Source organism: Crinia signifera, chromosome 7, assembly GCF_055691185.1.
Source record: "Crinia signifera chromosome 7, ASM5569118v1, whole genome shotgun sequence".
Taxonomy (NCBI): Eukaryota; Metazoa; Chordata; class Amphibia; order Anura; family Myobatrachidae; genus Crinia; species Crinia signifera.
Window position 1 is genome coordinate 76,396,187 of NC_139223.1, and position 24,496 is coordinate 76,420,682.

Here is a 24,496-nt window from a genome sequence, read left to right on the forward strand (position 1 = left end):
ACCCCGTCTCTGCATAACCTCCCTCTCTCACCCCTCTCTACCTGCCCCCCTCTGTCTACCTGATCCCCATATTTCTCACCCCTCTCTCTCTATCTGACCTCCCCTCTCATCTTCTGTATCTGACCACCTTCTTTCTTACTCCCCTCTAGCTATCCATTACAACCTCTCTCACCCCCTTCTCTCTTTCCGACACCATCTCGCTCCTCCTATCTCATTCACCCTCTCTCTAGCTATCTCTATCTATGATGAGGGGCGCAACATTTTTTTCTTGCCTCCGGACAACATGGTCGAACTTAGGCCACTACCTAGGGCTAAAATAGCAATATAGGGTAACTCTAAAGTACATCTAAAGTGAAGTTAGCCAAAATCGTATAGTCAAAATCATCCATTAGCCCAGTGGTTCCCAAACTGTGTGCCTAGGCACCCTGGGGTTCCTCGGGTTGGTGTTCCAGGATCAAAGTGCTCAAAGTGATAGACAAAACCAAAGGGTGTTAGAAAATAGGTCTACAATTAGAACCACAACCATGTCCACTACATAACGGAACCCATGGGTGACAGTTAAGCACACTTAATTTTTTTTTGTTCAATAATACTACTTTCAGACCGCAAATGCCGTGTCGCACACGGGATTAGGACACGGGTCCCATCCCCAGAGCAACACGGCATATGCGGTCTGAAAGTTCTGACACCGACACGGCATATTGCAGAGTCGGTGACGTCACATGGGGCGGGGGCGCGTCATCGGGGGCTTGGGAGGAGGCAGTACTTGGAGCTGACAGTGCTGCCTCCTCCATACTGTTAACGGGACACGGGTCACTCGACCCAGGCACCCGTTCACACTGCACTTGACACGGGTCATAGCCGTGTTCAACCCTGGTCAATACCAGGGTTGAACACCCGTGTTACTTGACCCGTGGTGGCCTTTTCAGACCGCACCTTGACCCGTGTTGGGGCCGCAAGAACAGGGCAATAACCCGGGTCTAGAGTGCGGTCTGAAAGCGGTATAAGAAACTTTTGGACCAGACAGGGCCGCCACTAGAAATGTTGGGGCCCGGACTGACCTTCAGTCTGGGTCCTGGGCACCTGGCACCCCCCCCACCCCGTGTGCGCGCACCCGCCTGCACCCCCTTCCCCAATTACCATTTACATACCAGCGGTGGCGCGGCATCTCAATCCTTCACGGACGATCAGCGCACACTGCACAGTGCAGCCTGCAGATGCCAGGCCCCTCTGTATGCTATGCTCAGCTCTCTGCAGGATGCACTGTGTATTGTGCATGCCTAGCTGGGGGGCTGCGGGTGGGGGAGGCATTGTGAGGGGGGGGGGGGCGCCGCTGCTCCCACGGCACCCCCTCTGTCGGCGGCCCTGGGACCAGGGGTGTCTTGAAAATACTCCAGGGTGCCGTGATTCAAGAAATTTTGGGAACCACTGCATTAGCCTGAATCTCACCACGTGTACACACCATAAAGGTAACCACTTCACACAGATCTCTCACTCCTCATTCAGGGGTAGATTTATTAGGCCTGGTTAAGTGATAAAGTGGAAGGTGATAAGACAATTTCTTTAATTCGATTATGCATTTTATGCATTTTTCCTAGTGCTTGCACCTCATTCTTTTTTTATGTTGTCTATTTAAAACTTTATAAATAAAAGTTATGTTTGTTATTATTTTTCCTGTATGCCTCACGAAACAGTAGCTCTGCAATAGTCTTTGCTTCTTTGACCCCTTTCTTTATGCTCACTGACAACTCTGAGGAGCACCACCACACTCAGTCATTTAGAAATTCTATAAATTAGTGGTCGCAGCATAAAGTACAATACTTTCTTACACCAGTTTTCTTAGATATCACTCATTTCCTATAACTATACCAGGGCCTTCTCCTTGGGCTTTCTGCCCCCTGAATCTTCTCATTCTGTGCACCTCTGTCAGTGTATTTAAACTTGTAAGTTGCACCATACTAATGTTGCAGGCTTCATCTTGCAATGAATATACCACATACGCCCCAGTACCCCCCCCCCCCCCCCCACACACACACACACACAAACACACACCACCTCCCCAGGGCCATCACTTGCTGTTTTTGATACAGCTTGTTTTATTACCGTATCATACTGTATACCATGTATTGTCTTGTGGTTTGCCATACTATAATGATAATAATAACATTGTGTGACTGCACCAATGTAAAGACAGTGATGTGACAGTGACTATCCTACAATGTGAGAGCGTCAGTTCTTATGCCAAGCACGGTCTATGTAACTGATTGATTCTGAAACTGTGGGTCCCGATTATCTCAGGATGGAGTCATGACTATGTTGCTGGCTGTCAGGCTGGTGACTAACCTATCAATCAGTGCTCCAAGGCATCTGAAATGTCAGTTGCATTATCTGTTACTTCAGACTCCTCACAACATTTTGTGCCTCCAGAATGAAGTCATGCATGTGCTGTCTGCTGATCCCCCATGTGTGGCAACCATTCTGAGGTAACTTGCTGGGGATCTGTAATAAATGTTATTGTCTGATGGGGTCCCAGAAGTTTGAGAATGCCTGGTGTAACTAATAGAACTGTGTTGAAAGTAAATCTGGGAAATGCTAATAAATATACAGGGTATAGGTGTCTAACTGATTTTGGACACTGCGGTGTCTAATGGAGATGTAAGATACAGGAATCACAACCGAATTGCTATGCTTATAATACAGCTATAGTCAATACTGGAATGTAAAGCAAGAGATTTTCACACTTGCTCATATACAGACACATGTGGCTAGTCATAACTGCAAACTGAACAGTACCTCAGGGTCTGCAATGAGTGCAGGGAAGGAAGGGCGGCTGCTAGTTTCATTGCTCCTGCTCCAGAAATATTGTTTTGTGACAAGCTGTGAAATAAGAAGAGATAGCAGTTATTGGTAATGCCAAAATGATGTTCTAAGTAGGAGTTTTATAGTTTCCTGGGGATGGTATTTTTATATATATCAATGCAATTAATATTTCTTAGTAAAACCCTGTGCATCTCATAGGATTTAGATCACAGAAAGGTTTGAAACTCATCTGCTTCTATACGTGTGTGCGTTCAACTGTGAGTTTAACTTTTTCTGCTAACGAAGCCCTGATGAAGTTCTACAGAGCACTGTGGAAAAATAGAATAGCTTTCATTTTATAAGCTCTCATTTTATTAGTTGCTATAGGTAACTGGCTTCACCATAGCATTGTAGGACGTTATACTATGACTACAATGGGTTAGTTGCTATAGGTAACTGGCTTCACCATGTCATTGTACGACCTTATACTATGAATACAATGGGTTAGTTGCTATAGGTAACTGGTGCCAAGAGCCTCATGAAACTGGCTTCAACATGGCAATATAAGTGAATGATGTTTGCGTGTGTGCATGGATGTTCCACAATTACTCTCAAACACTTTGCACACTACCTTATCATCTTAAGGGACAATCTGAGTTCCAAAATGGGTTTAATCGGACGAGCCCTTAAGGGTGCTGTCATAGGTCCATGCTATTTCTGTTATTTTCATGCATTGTCATTGGAAAGCTTATGACTTTCTGAATACAACCAGGGCCGATGCAAGCACCGCCAGGCCCTGGTAAAAAAAAGGGGTGTGGTCAATGGAGGCGGCATGGCCACACCCCTGTAAAAAATGTGCAGGGGGTGCCGGCGCACAGGCTGCTGCTGCAGCTCCCTCTCCCCCCACTCAGCACATGAAACTGAGCTAAAGTGTGCTGAGTGGGGGAGAGAGGCAGTGCAGCTGTGGCAGCCTCTGCTCTCTACAAACAATGCCCGGTCCCTGTAGTGGGGGAGTGGGGCGTGGGACCAGTGGAATAGCCTCCCACCATAGGTGGTTAAGGCAAATACAGTGGTACAATTTAATCATGCTTGGGATAGGCATATTGATATCCTTACAAAAAAGGATAAGGATCAAATATGGTTTGAGGTAACGTGGGGCAGACTAGATGGGTCAAGGGGCAGACTAGATGGGCCAAGTGGTTCTTATCTGCCGTCAAATTCTATGTTTACATCAGACCCAGGCCTGGCAAAAAAGTACCCCCACCTTCCTTGATGGCACTGAATACAACACACTAAATAGACTTCCTTAAGTGGCCCCCTAAAGGCCAATAAGGGTCCATTAAATGAAAAACATTTTCACTTTACAAAACTTTTGAGAAATGCATAAGCATAAACTTTCGCCCGTCCGTCAGATGGGCCTTAAGACTAGTACTAAGAATATGATTAGTTAGTTGTTTTAGGTAACTCTGCTGTCAACAGCCACATATACCGGTAACTGGTTTCACCATGTCATTGTATGACCTTATACAAAGAATATGATGGTAACTCTGCTAACAACAGCCACACGAAACTGGTTTCACTATGACATTGTACGTTCTTCAAAACATATCTCTGTATACTGTATCTTCTAAAAGCCCCCAGTGTTTCTCTAATACTCACTCCAGTGTCTGAAGACATTGAAGTTCGGGAAATGTCTCTGCCAGCTTTGCCACTCCTTTATCCCCAATGTGATTCTCTGTCAGGTTGTTCAAACTGAATATTTTAAAAGGAATAAAATATAAAAAAAATTTAAATGATCAGCAAATGAACATACGATGACAAGTTAAGTGTACAACAGAGTAGATAGCAGGAAGCCACTGGCGCATCAATGTCAAATATGTCAAGTATATTTATTATATTTTATTTATTTATTAACAGTTTCTTATATAGCGCAGCAGATTCCGTTGCGCTTTACAAAAGAAGACAGTGATACAACAAACAGGGTATTTACAGACAGTCAAAAGGTAGGAGGGCCCTGCTCGCAAGCTTACATCTATAGGGAAATAGGCATTGATACATAAGGATAGATACTGTATTCTTTATTGCATCGATTCCACTAAAATGCAAGGTTATATGACTGGTTCTGGAATTGGATAAGCTTGCCTGAAGAGTAGGGAGGCCAATCCCGGGCCATTTTTTCAATCCCGGGATTCGGGATTGAAAAACTGTCAATCCCGGGTTTCCCGGGATCCCGGGATTGGCCTCATGATGGGCCTTATTCGAGTTCACTCTTTCAGATAAAATCCTTCTTAGATGGACAAAACCATGTGCACTGCAGGTGAGGCAGATGTTACTTGTGCAGAGAGAGTTAGATTTGGGTGGGGTTTTACTTCAAAGTGAGATCTATATTGCAGTGTTAAAATAAAGCAGCCAGTATTTACTCTGCAAAGAATCACCAAAAAATCACCAAATCTATTTCTATCTGCACATGTTACATCTGCCCCCCTGCAGTGCACATGGTTTTGTCCATCTAAGAAGGATTTTGTCAGAAAGAGTGAACTCGAATAAAGCCCGATATGCCCAATAGTTGATAAATTACCTCTAAGCATAGAGGAGATGCGCGGCGGGCCGGCGGCATGCGGCATTTGAGGCGGGCCGGGGAGGAGGCGGGTGACAATGTCTCCGGGCAGACGCGGTGGAGGAGGCGAGGTGACTGGCGAGCCGGGGAGGAGGCGGGTAACTTGGTGTCCGGGCGAATGCGGTGGCTTGTGAATCAGTGTGTGGCTGCGCAGCGTGATGTGATCTCTCACATCACGCTGCGCAGCGACACAGCCTTGTTGCTAGGCAGCGCAGCGTGATGTTAGAGGTCACGCTGCGCAACCTTAGTGTTCAGACACCGCCGAGTCTGCCCGGAGTTCAAGTTAACAGCCTCCTCCCGCCCCGCTCATCGGTACGCATAAGAAGGGGATCAAATGCGAATGCGCATTTGGATCCCGCAATCCCGGGATTGGAGCGGCCAATCCCGGGATTCAAATCCCGGCCAAATATGCCCTAAATCCCGGGATCCCGCCGATCCCGATCCCGGGATTGGCATCCCTACTGAAGAGATTCGTTTTTTATACACAGAAAACAATGATAAAAATAAGTGGGAGGATTTTAAAAAGTACTACACATAACACAAAGTGAATCATACCCTTTGGAGGTGGTAAAGTGTCAGCAGGGACAGTCAATAATACTGTACCTCCTTTATACCAGAGCCTCAACCCGGGTTATTGCTGCTCCACTCCGGGCCAGGGCTTGGTATAAAAGGGGTAAAAAATAACCCCAGTCCTGTTCCCCGGGTGTCCGACCCGGCAAATGCTCAGGGTCGGACACAGGGCTTCACCAGAGTCAAGGGCCGTGCAAATGGGTAACCCGGGTCGTCCAATTGGGGAACCATTTCCAGCAATAGGGGAGCCCATAACTCTGGACCGCAGCTCCCTGAGGTTGGGCAGTGACCGTGTACAGCCTCTGCTGCTGTCTGATGTACTCTGCAGACAGCAGCAGAGCCGGGGGGTGAGGTGAATGGATGCCTGCGTGTGTCATTCATTCATCCCATGGATGGAGGCTGGGGGCAGCCCAGCAGCTTTCCTGGGTGCTGGGCTTGCCCCCAGCGTGTTGTTTGGCATCATGGGGGTCCTGGCTGGCGGGTTTATTATCTCCAAGTGCTGGCTCAGGGCCTAACTTCGCCGGCGTCGCCCACCCGGCATAATGTCGGGGGACGCCAGTGTAAAAGGGAACAACTGCCAGGTTGCATTCGGGTCCAAAACTTGGGTGCAACCTGGCAGTTCTGGTGTAAAAGTGGTATAAGGAGTCCAAAATAGTTTCCTATTATGTCACAGGCTTAATAAGGGTTGGACAGCAGCAAGCAGCTGGTGCAACAATATAAATGCAGGATGTGTAAAGCACAATTTATTTATTACCAGTTTATTACCAGTTATTTATATAGCCCATACATATTCCGCATCGCTGTACAGAGAATATTTGTACATTCAGCCCTGCCCCAGTGGAGCTTACAATCTATATTCCCTACCACATGTACTTGCACACACAGACATTCTAGGGTTAATATTTTTGTTGGGAGCCAATTCACCTACTAGTATATTTTTGGATTGTGGGTGGAAACCAGAGTACCCGAAGGAAACCCACGCAAGCACGGGGAGAATATACAAACTCCGCACAGTTAGAGCCATGGTGGGATTAGATCCCATGACCTCAGTGCTGTGAGGCAGAAATGCTAACCATTACTCCGTCCATTGTTATACATGTTATATCAGCCCCACCTACAGTGCATATGGTTTTGTCCATTAGAGAGTGATTGGGCCTTTCTGAGTGAATCAGTATAACCCCCATAGGAACGGGGCCCCAGTGTGAAAGGGACCAAATGCTGGGTCGCACCTGGCTTGAAGCTGGGTCCAAAAACCCGGGTGCGACCCAGCGTTTTGGTATAAAAGGGGTATAAGTGTTAATCCCCCCCCCTGATCTGGACACTGTCTGTCTTATAATTCACACCCTTGTGATCCTTACTCTAAATATTGTAGTGCTGGAAGTTTTGGAAGAATTTCAACAAGCTTCAGGAAACCTTCTTCTCCATGTTTCTTCCCAAGTCTAGAACACAGAAAAACGATAATAGAGTAAAGCACGTACAGTATATGCAATGCAGGTGATTATACAACTATGTCACCACCCTGGTTAAACTCTAAGTTTTATGTGCAGACGCGGGTTTACCAAAAAGATTGTGAAATTTATACTGCACGTAATGCAAGATACAGACATCACATTGAAAGAAAAGCTTCTACGAAAGTGTGGGTCATGTGATAATTAAGGGTCATGTAAAATTGCTGTCCAAAATGTGTCCTGGTTTCCTTCAGACCTTCTAGTTGCCTATTAGTATGGCTGGGATCGCTTTGAAAGTAGGATGATCCTTAATGTGTGTTTCACAGGAGCTTTAGTGCTGAAGACTAAACAAGGTGATGGCAGCAAAAGTTGTTATTAAGCCCTGCCCCCTGCAGCGTGAGGTCACGTTTCACAGCCACCATGAATTCACCATGCCTAATGTATATACAGTATGTCCCATTTGGTCCTCCCTATTGGGATCTCCCAGACATGCGACATACAATGTTGGCCAGTATGGTCAGTAGTGAAAGTGGTGTAGCCATATACTACCTAAATACAGCATCATCAGTCAATTTAAAGGCAATTCAGACAAGGCAATCATTGATTAACATTGAGTCATGTTGGTGCCTTACCCAAATATTAGACTTTTCAGGTTTTTCACAGCAGGGATTTCTTTGATGCTGGCCAATGAATTTTCACTACTGAAAACAAACAAGACATTAATTGCACTGATTGACCATCAGCAATTACATATGAATATTAAGCAATGTAAATTGTACAGAGAAGGTCTTACTAGGTCCAGATGTCATTCTGGATATCTACAAGGGCTTTGAGGTCAGTGATGTCTTTCAGGCTCTCCATCTTGAGTGGTTCTATCATAAATCCTCCAACACATTTTTTTAGCAGCGCATACTGATCCTCTGCTAGCAATGTCTTCCACAGGCTTACAGTATCACTGAGAGAGGCTCTGCAAATCAACAGAAAAACCACTATCACTATCATTAAAGAAGGGGCGTTTAACAGAGCAGGGGGCCTGTGTACAGGCTTGGCTGGGCCCCCTTCTCTCTGCATTTCTGTGGACTCTGGCACTAGTGGATGGTAGGGCTAATGTCATGTCGACCATCCCATATGTCGACCTTGACTCATGGACCTTCAGTGGTCGACACAATGCATGGCGACCTTAGTGCTGTTGACCTAACGACCATATACCATTTTATTTGCATCCTTGTAAACCTTATTGAATCTAAACTCAGTGGTGTTGCCAGGATGGAGTAGGGGGGACAACCCCTGCTGAAAAGTTGTCAAAAATGGCACTTCTGCAGTGACAAGAGATTTAAACAGTCCGTCATTCTCTTGCTGGGAAGCATCGAACTTGCCAGGCAGGGCCGGTAATCCCCAGTGTAGACACTGTAGAGCTATCAACCGGAACTAGGATTGGGTGAAAATATCTGCAGATGGGTAGGGAATTGGCTATGTAATAGAGAACAAAGAGTGGTTGTGAATGGTGCCGTATCAGATATGATACCGGTACTAAGTGGAGTGCCCCAGGGTTCGGTTTTGGGGCCCATTTTGTTTAACATTTTTATTAACGATATTGGGATAGGGTTACTCAGCAATGTATCCATCTTTGCGGACGATACAAAACTTAGCAAAGTCATCAAATCACCAGAAGATGTCACCATGCTTCAAAATGATCTTGCAATTCTAGATGAGTGGGCAAAAAAATGGAAGATGAGGTTCAATGTAGATAAATGTAAGGTTATGCACCTTGGGAGACACAACCAGTGTGCAAGTTACAACCTTAGTGGAGAGGAACTGGGTAATTCCATACTTGAAAAGGATCTAGGAGTCCAAATAGACAGCAATCTAGGATGTAGTGCCCATTGTAATGTAGCTACAAAAAAGGCCAACAAAATTCTGGCATGTATTAAGAGGGGAATGGAAACTAGGGACTCAAGGGTAATTATGCCACTATATAAAGCATTGGTGAGACCTCACCTAGAGTACGGAGTACAGTTCTGGGTCCCACACTATAAAAAGGACATCATAGAATTAGAAAAAGTCCAAAGGCGAGCAACAAAGCTTATTAGGGGAATGAAGAATTTAAGCTACGGGGAGAGATTAAGCAATTTGGGACTATTTACATTAGAAAAGAGACGTTTAAGGGGGGACATGCTCAACATGTACAAGTATATCAAGGGCCAATATAAGGAACTGTCACACACCCTCTTTTCTACTAGAAAGGAATCTAGGACACGAGGGCATGAGTATAGATCAGAAGAAAAAAGATTTCATTCAGCTAGTAGAAAGAATTTCTCTACGGTCAGAACAGTTAAACTCTGGAACTCTCTTCCCAGAGAGGTGGTAACGGCTGGCTCATTAAATGCGTTCAAGGCAAAGTTGGACAAACATTTACTGGAGAAAAACATCCATGGGTACAAATAAGAAATATAATTTGTCTGTAAAATACCAGAACCTACCAAATCAGCAATGGATATCTATACCAGGTTGAACTAGATGGACGCAAGTCTTTTTTCAGCCTTACCTACTATGTAACTATGTAACTATGTAACTAGGGCGATACCATTATGGGGCTGCAAACAGAAATCAGCAACATAAAACATACCTAAATGATTTGATCCTTTTTAGATGCACAAGTTCTCTCAATCCTTCTTGAAGGATTCCTGTCTTCCTGAGGTCCAGGGATATATTTACCTTTGACTTTTTTAAAACGTGTTTTAATACACAAACGTCAGGGGGGGTAAGTCGAGTATCCACAAATGAGAGTTTGTCACTGAGTGTTAAGGCCAGGCAACACATAAGGCGCTGGTCTTTTGTTGCATGGACACAATGTAAAAGTTCAAGTGCTTGATGTAGTCCAAGCTCAGAAATCCGCAGGGACCGGAAATACTCTGTTATTTTCTTTTGTTTCTTGCGGATATATTTAAAGTTTTTTGAGTAAGGACTTTCATGAAACAGCAGACCGATCAGGAATCTCCGTACCATGTCTGGACAGTACTCATGATTCCGTCTCTTTTTAAGATCTAAAGAGATACATCTGACCAAGTTCCTAACATTTATGTTCTCAAGCATGTGTTGAGCTGTTAAAAAGCTCTGTTTCAGGGTGGTAGAGTGAGTGTTCTTAGAAGAGTTCCCAGTGCAAACATGCAGTTTTATTTGTAGACCACAGTTCAGTTCCTTAAAAGGTTTTAAACCCAGAGGTGACAGATCCACAGTGGAACTTTGACGCTTTGTGTCGTTTTTGTGAAGTACGTCCAAGAACAAACCAGCTAATGATGAAGGTAGTGCTTTGTTTCCAGTCTTATAATTTGCTTCTGCAAACAAGCACACAAGCCTGCACATAAAAGGAATATAACAGTAACTGAACATATATTCAGAACTTTTAATCCATTCTACAGCATCCGGCATTTCCTTAAAATATTCTTTGATGTACCGCTCTACTTGACTTGGAGAAAACCCCATTATTTCAATGATTCGGTCTACTTTTCCCAAGTACTGATTGAATCTATCTCTGGGTCTTGCAGTTATCAGCAGCGTACACCCACGTAGTAGCTTCTTCTGGAAAATGCCTGTAAATATCTCCTTTACTTTATTTGTCTTGCTCGGTGATGTAGCAAAGGAACTATGAAGAAGGCCTTCAGAATCCTGAAACTCATCAAAACCGTTGAAGATGAGGAGAACCCTTTCCGGGTTCCTAAGAATGTACTGGTAAACGCCAATGTTCCTCTCTTGTGGACAAGATGATAGCTGGAAAAGGAAGTCTTTAAAGCTGTATTGCCTGCACACATCTAGACGGCTGCATTCAAAGTAAAACACAAAGCTGAACTGAGCAAACTTCCCATTGGACCATTCCTTGCAGATCTTCTTGCACAGGACAGTTTTGCCCATTCCAGACTGTCCAAGTAGTGCAATTATTTTAGTTTCCATTTCTTTCCGGTCTTTATTCTCAAACAGATTGCAGAGGTCAACTGTCTCCATTTTCAGTTCCGCCAAGTCGTGATTTATTAACTCTTTCTCTGCTGTTTTGCTGGCAAATTTCCTGCTTTCCTGATTGATCCTGCTGTTCACAAGCACAACCTCAGTATACAAGACATCACTTTCCAGGGCGAAAGTGTCTTTGTACAGCTTCTTCTGCGCCTCTTTAAAGGAGTCCATAGGTTCTGGTAGGAAAAAGAAAAGTTAGTCATTACTAGTAAGTTTTCTGTTACTAATAGTGGGTACACACTGTTCCATCTGTCATTCAATTTCAATTCTACTATATAGTCTTGCCTGGCAAGACTATTTTTCTTTTCGATTTCCACTAAATGGTCATGCGCATTGGGATTAAATCTGCATTGAATGCTGCTAAAAGCATTCAAATTTGATTCTATTTTACCCTCTATTAGATACACAGAAAATGTTTTTGTTTTACTTCGTTTAACAAGCACATGTGCGATGTAGCTGTTCCTGTTGCCCAGGTCCTGCTCGACCAGTGTGATTGTAACAGGCTGTTCGGGGGCCCTTACCCTCCCTGAAAATGCCTGCATTTTCCCTGAGTGGGTGGCACCCACAAACACTGGCTTCAATCAACTTACGTATGGCTAGCAATGAAAAGAGATTCTCGAATTTATCGCAGGATGGCCTGGTGCATGGGTACTGTGAGCCGTACGCATGCGCAGACTATCAATATCTGCTAATTACATAGTGGTGTATCTATAGAGAGTGCATGGGGTGCACTTGCTATAGGGCCTGCAGTTTTGGGGGCCCAGCAAGCGAAAACAACCCAGTGTTTTCTTTGTCTTATTTTAATCACCACCACGGGGGAGGCGAGCGTGCTGGTCCCTGGCAGTAGCAGCTCCCTCCCTCGTCGGCAGCAGCAAGTTAATAGTCTCTGCTCACACCCTCTACTCCCACCTCCCCTGTGAGGCAAGCTCTCTGGGAGGGACAAGAGTCAGCATCTACAAGCAGTAGCGCCGAGAGGCACTATGGAACCCCGGGCAGCCACGGTGCCACCCCCCTGTTGGTAGAACCACAGTGCCCTCCCAACCCCGCTGACAGCACCATGGAATCAACCGGTGCCAGCAGCAGCGCTCCAGGTGTAAGATCCACTTGTGGTAGGTGGGTGGGTGAGATATGTGAGGCAATGTATGGATGGGTATATATACTTTTGTATGTATATCCTTTTATTGTATGGAGATCTGTTTGTTCATCTATGTCCATCCCCTGTCCGTCACTCTACCAATGGTGGAAGCGTCTGAGAATGCAGCTGCTCTTACTGGCAGGCCCACGTCACTCCCACCCATGCAATGGATTAATTTGCACTCACTTCAGGTCACTCCCTACACTTCACTGAGAAACACTTTCTTTTGTCACCTTTCTGATAATGTCTGACTCAAGGTAATGCATGTGCCATAGGGGTTTTCCAGATTTTAGCTCAGAAGCATCAGCAAATAACCACCATATTTTCCTTAATACCAAGGCTAGATCCATATTCACTTTATTGGTTAATATTTTAATTACAGAATACGGAGAGGCTGTTAAATTAAAAAAAAAAAAAACTACAGCTGCTACTGCCAGGGACCAGCACGCTCGCCTCCCCCGTGGTGGTGATTAAAATAAGACAAAGAAAACACTGGGTTGTTTTCGCTTGCTGGGCCCCCAAAACTGCAGGCCCTATAGCAAGTGCACCCCATGCACTCTCTATAGTTAAATAATAATAATAATAATAATACTAAATGGAGGGTGCTGTTAAATATCCCAAAAAATACAGTGAGGGGCTGTGAAATAATAAAAATACTACAGGGAGGGGGTTGTTAAATATTAATACAACTACAGGGAGGGGCTGTTAATAATACTACAATGAAGGGACTGTTAAATAATAATAAAACTAAAGTGAGGGGTCCAGGGCCTGATAAACCAATGAGCTGATCAGGCTGCAGTCTAAAGCACTGGGGCCAAGGGTGGAGCAACGCATAGCCACCCACCACCATGTCTCTCTGTGGTGTGCGCTTAGCTCCTTGGCTGCTAAGGGGCTCACATCAGCACCAATTGGCATTTGATATATGGCACCTTCCCACCAGCCTATCAGAGCTCGTAGACCAGCAGCCGCGATTGGCTGCCGGATCGCAACATCTGATTAGCTCACAAGCCTGCACCATAGTTTAAATGTCTGTAGGTGCTGGCATGAGCCACTTAGCAGCATAGGAGCTGAGTGCACACCACACAGGACCATAGTGGTGAACGCTCTCTCCTCCCCTCTTCTCTCTTCTCCTGCACTAATATGAGAATTCTGTAAGGCACACTTAAGTGGGTAATGTAAACGCCTTAATGGAGTGTGGCATAATGTGTCATGGGCATTTGTGTGTGTGTGTGTGTGTGTGTGTGGAAGGGGGGGGGGGAGCATATTACTGCATCTGGGCCCACAACTCGCTAGTTCCGCCTCTGATTCTACCTATCATTTTTCTATGGCATCCTATAAATTGAGAGAATCTGATTGTTTGCTATTGGTAACATCACCAGTCTAGACAGCTACCAATGTATCCAATGTATCCAATGTTCATTGTAACATTCTAACTGCAGGCTCACAGCCATTCTTGTCCAGGAGGCACTGGGGCAGAAAACCACTACAGCCAGCAGGGGACACAATGTTTTCATAGATGGGTACAGGAGGAAAACATTTTGAAACAGATAGACAACAAACCCAAAGTACTGTATAGACATTAATGAAAGAATTACACTGGTATGACACGTGAAATAACATGTACAATGAAACCAATTGTGTTTTTCCAAACAGAATGTTACTTTACCAAAGCAATTATTGGCTATATACAAATTGTTCCTCTGATTGTAAATACCTGTGGAAGGACGCTGGTTAACAGAAGCAGTTTCTGGAGAATTGGGCAGGTCCACTGCATTAGGAGCAAAAGGACTGGACGAGCAATTCCTATCAGGTGATGCTGGGATGCCTGTATCTGTAGGGACTGCAGGGATTCCTAAGTGAAGAACACATTGTAACATTCAGTTACTGCTTAATGAGCACATATTGGGTTACAAATGTAGATAAAGGCATGAAAGGGCCATCTTTAAATATGGTCATGCTGGGTAGATGCCCGGGCCCCACAATTCTGGAGGCTTTCAAGCAGGGACCGGTGCCTCTGGAGATTCTTGGGATGTAGGCAGAGAATGTTGCCAAGCTGCACTGATAATAAGTGTCACAAAAACAGAGCAGCAAGGAAGCATTCAGTACCTGCCTCCCAGCCTGCAACCAGTGAATGGCTGGCAGCATGCTGTGCGTGGCTGGAGCTATCCAGTAATTAGAGTCTAGCAATCAGTACCTGCCTCCCAGCCTGCAGCCAGACAGTATATGGCTGGCAACATGCTGATTGGTGAATGGCGAAAGCTAGACCCCAGAGTGCTGACAGCCTTTCACTGTATGGAAGCATGTGATGAGATGGTGTGGACTCGGGGCCATATTAGGGGTATGTTATGATGTATTTTTTATTTATTCCCTTAAATAGATGGGTGGGGGCAACAGTGCATTGCTTTGCCCAGGGTCGACAATGCTATTAAGATGGCCCTGACCAGAGGCTGGGTCTGCTACAGTGATCGCTAACCTTGACACTCCAGCTGTTGTTAAACTACACATCCCAGCATGCTCTGCTACAGTTTTACTATTTGGCCCTGCTAAAACTGATGCAGAGCATGCTGGGATGCTAGTTCGACAACAGCTGGAGTGTCAAGGTTAGCCATCACTAGTATACTACATGCCAGACAGACACGGACACTCTATTTGTAGCATGTGGTTTCCCCCTCCCTTCCTCCCTAAGTCTTCCCTTCATCCTGGTTTTATAAAAAAAAAAAAAAAAAATTATTTACTTAATTTTTACTCGATTAAGAATAACATGGTATAAAATTATTATTTTAATGTTGTGAAAAAACAGATAGACACTCCATGGTTCCAATTATTGATCCCATTTATTGAAGTTTGTTCTACACAGGAGTGACATTTACAGGAATTGATTAATATATTGTATATTCAACAAAAAATGTATCCTTTATATGTTCAAAAATATATAATTGTTAATGCATATAATTTATATTTACACAAAATCTTAGTTGTACAACTTTCAAACTCATAGTTGTAGTCAATATTAATTGTAAAGAAGAAGAAAAAGTGAAAATGTCTGCATTATACAATGTTGTTTAATGATAGTTCACACTGTTGTACCCATCTTTTGAAATAAAAACAATTCTGAACAAAAAAAAAAAGATTTATTCTTAATCAAGAAGTTAGGAACATGATTGCTGCCATTATCCCTGCCCAACTTGTAGCTGGACATGTTCTTATCAACCTGGTCAGCTACTAATGTATCCATTTGCCTTTAACCTTGGGCTTTATTCAGACCTGTTCGCTGGGCTGCATATGTTCGCAGCATATCGAACAGGTAAACACAGCCTGCCCGAGCGAATCCCTGTATTTGCATACGAGGGGAAGTGATAAAGTGCCTGGTTCTTTATCACCGACCAATCAGCTACTAACTGTCCCTTTTTAAACCCAGCATGTAACTTAACCGTCAGGTGATTGGCCGGTGATAAAGAATCAGGCACTTTATCACTTCTCCCTTTTCACTGCTTCATACATCTACCCCTGAGTTCCCACAGGGATATGCCATAAATGAGCATTTACTGGTCACCGGTCTCTGAAAGCATGTTATGTGCACATGGTTATCAGGTACATTGCTGATCATTTACAGAAACTTACCGGGTAAGGATGGGGGGAGTATAGATGGTATACAATGCTGTGCTGCTGCAGGAAGGGGTGCTGGCAAACAGAGGACAAAACATTGTACATATTATATTCTATGCTTTAAAGGTTATTTTATAACTATCAAATTTATATGTACAATTGCTTTCATTCTGTTTTAGAAACATGAATACATGATGTTGGAGAATGAAACTTATTATTTAGATGGAAGTATGTTTTGTAACCAGCATTGTAGCAATAGCATTTGTGATGCTGGTAATAACACACACACACATCATATATATATACCGTTCACATGTGTTTATTACTAGCTAAGAGATCTTTATAACACTTACTGCAAGAAATACATTGGAAAAAAACCCCAGAAAGCAGAACATGAATCAAACACTACTGTAACTACAGAAGTCACAATTAACAACTGTCAAGTTGAAGAAAGGTCCTGGCGTCATATGTTTACAAGAACTTTACTAGTATTAGAAAAACACTAGTTAAAGGATTAATTCCAGTGGTTAAGAAGTCTTAGGCCCCATACACACCAGAAAGATTCATGCAAGATTAGGGTACAATTCGTCGTTCGTAACGACGGTTGTGCATGAATCTTATCACTATCGTTTGTTTTTTACTCACGATTGTGGTCGTTAACGATTGGATGCGCGCTCCCGTCAGCTCGTATGTCGCATTGGCGGTTTTGCCTCCTGCAGCAGAATCAGCCGATCCGCCCGCAGATTGTGTGTTGATCATATGCACATCGTTAGCACATTGAGTGTGCTTCCGTCGTCACGACCATCCATCCGATCCGTGTTTTCGCGCGAGTTCCTGGACACTCCTACCGCAGCCATATTGCCCCGTGGATGCAGCAGCGAAGGAGCACACGGCGTCTTCTACTGCGCGCACCTGACAGCAGGTAAGCAGGCCACCGCTGACCTCAACACCCCACCTGGGTCCCCGCTGCCCATACCAGGCCACCGCTGACCTCAACACCCCACCTGGGTCCCCGCTGCCCATACCAGGCCACCGCTGACCTCAACACCCCACCTGGGTCCCCGCTGCCCATACCAGGCCACCTCCGACCTCAACACCCCACCTGGGTCCCCGCTGCCCATACCAGGCCACCTCTGACCTCAACACCCCACCTGGGTCCCCGCTGCCCATACCAGGCCACCTCTGACCTCAACACCCCACCTGGGTCCCCGCTGCCCATACCAGGCCACCTCTGACCTCAACACCCCACCTGGGTCCCCGCTGCCCATACCAGGCCACCTCTGACCTCAACACCCCACCTGGGTCCCCGCTGCCCATACCAGGCCACCTCTGACCTCAACTCCCCACCTGGGTCCCCGCTGCCCATACCAGGCCACCTCTGACCTCAACACCCCACCTGGGTCCCCGCTGCCCATACCAGGCCACCGCTGACCTCAACACCCCACCTGGGTCCCCGCTGCCCATACCAGGCCACCGCTGACCTCAACACCCCACCTGGGTCCCCGCTGCCCATACCAGGCCACCTCCGACCTCAACACCCCACCTGGGTCCCCGCTGCCCATACCAGGCCACCTCCGACCTCAACACCCCACCTGGGTCCCCGCTGCCCATACCAGGCCACCTCTGACCTCAACACCCCACCTGGGTCCCCGCTGCCCATACCAGGCCACCGCTGACCTCAACACCCCACCTGGGTCCCCGCTGCCCATACCAGGCCACCTCTGACCTCAACACCCCACCTGGGTCCCCGCTGCCCACTAATAAAGGTGGCCAGATGTATTATGCCAGCCCAGCCGCCAATCTTCCCCTGCGGCCTACCTACCAAATATTATGCCACCACCACTAAATGTAATGTAAAGATGATAAATGTATAGAAATATGATTTATTAAAATTTCTTAAATGTATAAAAACAAAACATTTATTTTTATTAATTATATACAGTTTAATGAAACATATAATTTTAACTACTATTTATATTAACCAAACTATTGACATTTGAAAAATATGTACATAGACTATTGTCAATTTTTTTTTTTTTTTGGCAGGAATGTCCTAGGCACTGGTCAAAGAACAGGAGTTTGTGGAGGCATTCATAGAGAAATACCGCGAACTTGAATGCCTCTGGAAGACAAAGTCGAAAGACTATAGTAATAAAATCAAAAGAGCTCAAGCGCTGCAAGATCTCCTTGAATTTAGCAAGAGCTACAACCCAGAGGCTGATACGGAATGGGTCCGTAAAAAGATCCAGAATTTGCGGACTGTGTTTCTTAAGGAACATAAAAAAATACAGTCTTCCAAAAGGTCCGGTGCTGGTGCAGGAGAGGTGTATGAGACGTCGCTGTGGTATTACCACTTGCTGACCTTCACACTCAGCCAGGAGGTGCCAAGGCGAGGGCTCTGCATGATGGTGGAAGGCGAGGCGGATGACGTGACAGCGGCCATGGATGAAAGTTTCCAGCCGTTATCAGTAAGTACTGGTCCAATGTGTTTATCACCCCTTTGCCCCATTTCTTTCTTTCAATCAGTTTTTTGTTCCTTTATCCAAAAAGATTTTAAATGTGGTCTTCCTGCCAGGGGACAGCACCAACACCATTGAAATATGCCTTATATTGGTCCCTGACCTGTTTGGCTCGTGCTGTCCCCCGGTACTGCTGGGCCGGCATCTCCAGGGACACAATTGGGGCAACCTCCCTGGGATCATCTGGGTCCTCCGGCGGTGCTGGTCCTGCCGGGCGATGTGCCCTTTCTTTGCGGCGAAGTAAATTGTGCAGGACGCAGCACGCCATGACGGCCCAGTCAATTTTATCCAGCCGGAGGTTGATGGCTGTGTGGAAAATGCGGAATCTGCTGGCCATTATCCCGAATGCACTTTCCACAAGCCGGCGTGCCCTGGAGAGCCTGTAGTTGAACACACGTTTGTCGTGGTCCAGTACACGCTTGGCATAGGGCTTCATGATGTGTTCATGAAGCCCAAATGCCTCGTCCGCAACAAATACAAAGTTCAGCCCATGCTTGGTTTGTTGAGCTGTGGGCAAGTGCATGGTGTTGGAGGCGAGCCTGTGGTAGAACTTGGTGTCCTTCAAAGTTCCACCATCTGAGGCCCGACCATTCCTGCCGACATCCACAAAGAGGAACTCGTAGTTCGCATTGACCACAGCCATCAGCACAATACTGAAGTACCCCTTGTAGTTGAAGTAGTACGAACCGCTGTGGGGTGGCTGATTGATCCGGACGTGTTTCCCATCGATGGCTCCTCCACAATTAGGAAAGTTCCACGCCTCATCAAATTCAGCAGCGATGTTTTGCCACTCCTGAACGGTGTTGGGGAACTGAAAAAAAGAGAAGGTGATGTTAACTAATTGTTGTTGTTTTCTTTTCCACAGACAACAAGTACAGAGATAGAGGTGGTCCACACCTCAACCCCTAATCCAACCCCAGAGCCACAAGACTCATCGGGAACAATCTATGGAGTTCCGGAAACCCCCACCCCGCCTCAACTATTTGGCAAAAAGAAAAAACGCAGAACCAAGGCAGTTCCTGAACAAGAACCCGATGATATTCTGGTTCGAGCCGAAGAGGTGCTGCGTAGGCCATCTGATGAGTTTGACACCTTTGGAAAGTACATGGCTGATGGCTTACGGAAGCTACATCCGGACCAACAGATGGCGTTCGAACGCGTCACAAGCGAACTCCTGTTTATGGGCCGACAGGGCCGCCTGTCAATCAAAACCACACTGATGGGGCTTCTTCCATTGCACCAGACGCTGCAACAGATGCCTGCCGTACCCTCACCAGCCATTGCATCATTGCCTTTAAACACCCCGCCCATTAGACAATCCTGTACCCAACCTCAGACCCCACCCCGGTACAGTCACATGTATACAACATTGTTGGGAGACAGCACGAACCTGGATGATACACCGGTTTTGCAAGATTTATGACCGCATCCCATAGAATTATTTCGCAGTTGGCATGGAGTAGTATGTAACACGGTGCTTGTGGCGGAGATAATGGCCATGCTGACTTGTTGCATACTTGTAGAACAATGGGGCCGGGACCATTGTATATGCAGTATGCAACAGGTAATCATGAGTCCCTTTCTTTATCTGCGCTACAAGCGCCGTCTCTCTACTGCTCCATACTGCAAGGCAATGAGGCACTGGTTTGGTTTTAAGTTAAAATAATTTTAGTAGTTATGGCACTTTGCCTATGTTTTATATGCTATGTGTGTTCTTTCTATAGGTCCATGCTTGGAGCAGTATGGCACATGGTGCATGTTGTGCAGACAATGAAAGGACCTTCATGCTACAGTGGCGCAGAGTGCAGAGCAATGGGGCCGGGACCACTACTTCTGCACTATGCGCCATGGATGCATGAGGGTGCTTTTGTTGTCCGCGCTACATGCGTCGTCTGCCATACTGTCCCTTGCCGCATGGCAATGAAGCATTTGAAATGCCTTGTTATTTTTAGGGCACTTTGCCTATGTTTTATATGCTATGTGTGTTCTTTCTATAGGTCCATGCTTGGAGCAGTATGGCACATGGTGCATGTTGTGCAGACAATGAAAGGACCTTCATGCTACAGTGGCGCAGAGTGCAGAGCAATGGGGCCGGGACCACTACTTCTGCACTATGCGCCATGGATGCATGAGGGTGCTTTTGTTGTCCGCGCTACATGCGTCGTCTGCCATACTGCCCCCTTGCTGCATTCCAGTCAATTAATATAATGTTCTTGCAATATTTAAATAAACAACATTACTATATAAGCATTTAGGATAACAATATTTAAATCAACACAAAGCACTTTTAAAAATTATGTGTACTCAATGTGCTGTATGACACATGGTACTTGTGGTACAGACAAAGGACATGGCCACGTGGCACATAGTGCATATCAATGGTGCCAGGACTATTGCATCTGCACTATGCATCACGTGAGGTGGAGGGGACATGCATTATCTGCACAAGCACCATGTGTCATACTGAGATCTACCTCATGTCCGAACAAAGACAATACATTTGCTTTATATTTTTGATATTTGCATAACTTTTTTGGCAATTTTTATATTTATACTGTAAAAAAAAAAAAAAAATTATCAGTATTTGTGAAACTCACAGTTCCATTATTTAAATAAAAAAGGTTATCTTTTCACTACAAGTGTGTGGTATATTTTTCCTTACCTTGCAATACTGATGCTGCAGGACCTTCACGATGGCTTTACAGGTCTCCGGGATGATGAGTCCCAACGCTTGCGGGGAGATGATGGATCCAAACTTGAGGTCCGCCAGCGATCGTCCTGTAGCCAGAAACCTGAGGGTTACCACCAGCCGGTCCTCAGCAGGGATAGCCATCCGGTACTTGGTATCCTGCTTCTGGATGTGGGGGGTGACCAGACGCAGCAGCTCCTGGAAGGTCTCATCGTCCATGCGAAGGAAATTGCGATAATCCTGGGGATTATTCTCGCGAATCTCCATCAGCAGGGGCATATGAGACCGCGCTTGTCGTCCCAGGAGCCACTGCTTGGTCCAGCAGGATCGAGCCTTCCTACGCTGGGCCCTCATCCTCCTCACCCTGAGCACAACGTAGGAAAGCAGGAAATCTTGCTGGAACGAATCCATAATTCAAAAAAGCAAAATGGGGGAAAAAAACACACTTTGTTCAGCAATGCAAAAACAAAGCAGCCAAAAATAGCAATGTGCAGCGTTCAGCAGGTATACACCAAGCCTCACTAGTCACAAAGCAGAAATGAGGTCCTGCAAAATGGCTCCTAGTCTTGTTACCCTCCTCTGCTAGCCCAGCCCATAATTCTTTGTGTTCTTTTGTCCCCCCCTTGTCTCCCCTCTGGTAGCCCGGCCCTTTATTTACATTCCAAAAACGACCGTGACCAGTGCACTCACGATGCACTCACGATCCGCACATCCGACTGTCGTACGACCATCATGTGCGATGTCGTATCGTGAGTACATCGTTAGTAAATCGTATGGAACATAGAACACGATCGTTAGCACATCGTTAAAAGGCCACGGGAGAGCGCCGCAGGAAAGTGCACACAAAATCGTAAGACGATCGTTAGACGATCCTGATCTTTCTGGTGTGTATGGGGCCTAAGGCATACTCCCCATCCACTTCTCAGACCACAGAAATACCTCACATTGGGGCAGATGTATTAAGCCTGACAAAGAGATAAACTTGAGTGAAAGATGAAGGAGATAATGCACTAGCCAATAAACTCCCAACTGTTATATTTTCAAACACAGCTCATTGACTGGTGCATTATCTTCTTCCACTTTTTTTCTCCAGTTTATCTCTTCTCCAGGCTTAATACATCTGCCCCATTACAACAAACAAGTTTAACTACAAGATATGTACTATTCCTTGGAGAGAGATAAAGTGTGAAAGATAACTTACCAACCAACTCCCAGCCTGTAACAGAGAAGTTATTATATTTTCTCCACTGTATCACTCTCCTTAGTACAGCTGCCTCTCAAGAGAAACCAATCACAACAAATTTCCCACAAATCTAAAAAAGATCACACTACTATCTACTATCTACTACTATTTTCTACTATCCTGTCACCTATTCTTATTTCCTCCATTCTCAGTAGCTCATCCTCTACTCTCCTCTCTTGCCTGATCTTCCTCTCCTCTCACCTGCACTTCCTCTCCTCTCCTATGTTCTCTCTTCTCTCCCCTCACTTGACTTTACTCTCCTCTCCTCTCATGTGCACTTCCTCTACTCTCATCTTGCCTGATCTTCCTCTACTCTCCCCTCATGTGCACTTCTACTCTCCTCTTACCTGTCCTTCCTCTCCCTCTCACCTGTTCTCTCTTCTCTCCTGTCCTCCCTCTTCTCTACTCTATATTTTCCGCTTCCTCTTCTCACATGTTTTTCTTCCTTTCCACTCACATATTCTTCCTCTACTCTACTCTTGCCTAAACTTCCTCTATACTCCCCTTACCTGCTCTTCCTCTCCTCATGCCTTCTCTTTCTTTACTCTTCTCTCATATGTTCTCTCCTCTTGCCTGCCCTCTAATGTTCTTACATTACTCTCCTCTCACATTTTTTCTCCTCTACCTTTGTGATTGCCCTTCCTCTACTCTCCTCTGACATGTTCCTCATCTATGCTCTATTCACATGTGCTTCCTCTACTCTCTTCTCACAAGTTCTTCCTGTATTCTCTTCTCACATGTTCTTCCTGTATTCTCTTCTCACATGTTCTTCTGTTACTCTCCTCTCACATTTTTTTCTCTTCTCTCGTTGTGCTTGCCCTTGCTCTACTCTTCTCTCACATGTTCATCATCTATGCTCTTTTCACATGTGCTTCCTCTACTCTCTTCTCACATGTTTCTCATCTACTATCTTCTTAAATGTACTTCCTCTTTTCTCCTTAGCTGTTATTCTTCTCCTCTCCTTTCACATGTTCATATCCTTTCTCTATTCTCCTTTTACATGTTATTACTCTATTCTCCTCTCACATGTTATTCCTCTATTCACCTCTCACGTTCTGTCTTCTTTCCTCTCACCTGCCCTTCCTCTACTCTCCTCTCATGTGCACTTCCTCTCCTCTCTCCTGCGCTTCCTCTTCTCTCATCTCACATGTTCTTCCTTTCCACTCACATATTCTTCCTCTACTCTCCTCTTGCCTGATCTCTACTCTCCACTCACCCGCTTCCTCTCCTCACACCTTTTCTTTCTGTACTCTTCTCTCATATGTTTGCTCTCTTCTCTCCTCATGCCTGCTCTTCTCACATGTTCTTCCTTTACTCTCCTCTCACATGTTCTTCCTCTATTCTCCTCTCATATGTTATTCCTCTATTCTCTTCTCACATGTTATTCTTCTATATCTTCTCACATGTTCTACCTCTATTCTCTTCTCACATGCTATTCCTCTAACTCCTCTCACATGTTCTTCCTATATTCTCTTCTCACATCTTCTTTTTCTATTCCCCTCCCACTTGTTCTTCTCCTACTCGCCACTATCCTGCTCTTTCTTTGCACCCCTCTCTCCTGCTCTTCTCCTACTTTCCCATCACCTGCACTTCCTATACAGTTGCAGGTTAGACAACGTCAAAGGAGTCAAAATCGTGTTGCCACCACCTTAAAATAGAGACAAACCTATTTCCTTACAGAGAGCTTGCTCAGTAGGCATACTGTAAAGCACAATCATGGGTACTTATGTAGTATCTGGGCTGCCGATTTTCTGATTGTATGCCTTACCTTAAGGCATACAATCAGATGCGATTCGACGCGATTTTCGGCAAAATCACATCGAATCGCATCCGATATCTCATGCGATATCGCATGCGATGCGATT

The 24,496-nt window shown here is 45.4% G+C and overlaps 1 protein-coding gene across 2 annotated transcripts in view; it reads right to left on the minus strand.

Moving 5' to 3' along the window:
- The window catches only part of CIITA (class II major histocompatibility complex transactivator), a 79,947-nt gene that overhangs the window by 15,093 nt on the left and 40,358 nt on the right, over window positions 1–24,496 (minus strand). For both annotated transcript variants that reach the window (XM_083153356.1, XM_083153354.1), the window contains exons 10-17: window positions 16,196–16,255; window positions 14,289–14,426; window positions 10,061–11,615; window positions 8,228–8,401; window positions 8,067–8,135; window positions 7,345–7,425; window positions 4,459–4,551; window positions 2,794–2,877 (exon numbers count right to left, since the gene is read on the minus strand). In XM_083153356.1, coding sequence (XP_083009482.1) covers window positions 2,794–2,877; window positions 4,459–4,551; window positions 7,345–7,425; window positions 8,067–8,135; window positions 8,228–8,401; window positions 10,061–11,615; window positions 14,289–14,426; window positions 16,196–16,255 — 2,254 coding nt within the window. The remainder of the gene's footprint in view (window positions 1–2,793; window positions 2,878–4,458; window positions 4,552–7,344; window positions 7,426–8,066; window positions 8,136–8,227; window positions 8,402–10,060; window positions 11,616–14,288; window positions 14,427–16,195; window positions 16,256–24,496) is intronic.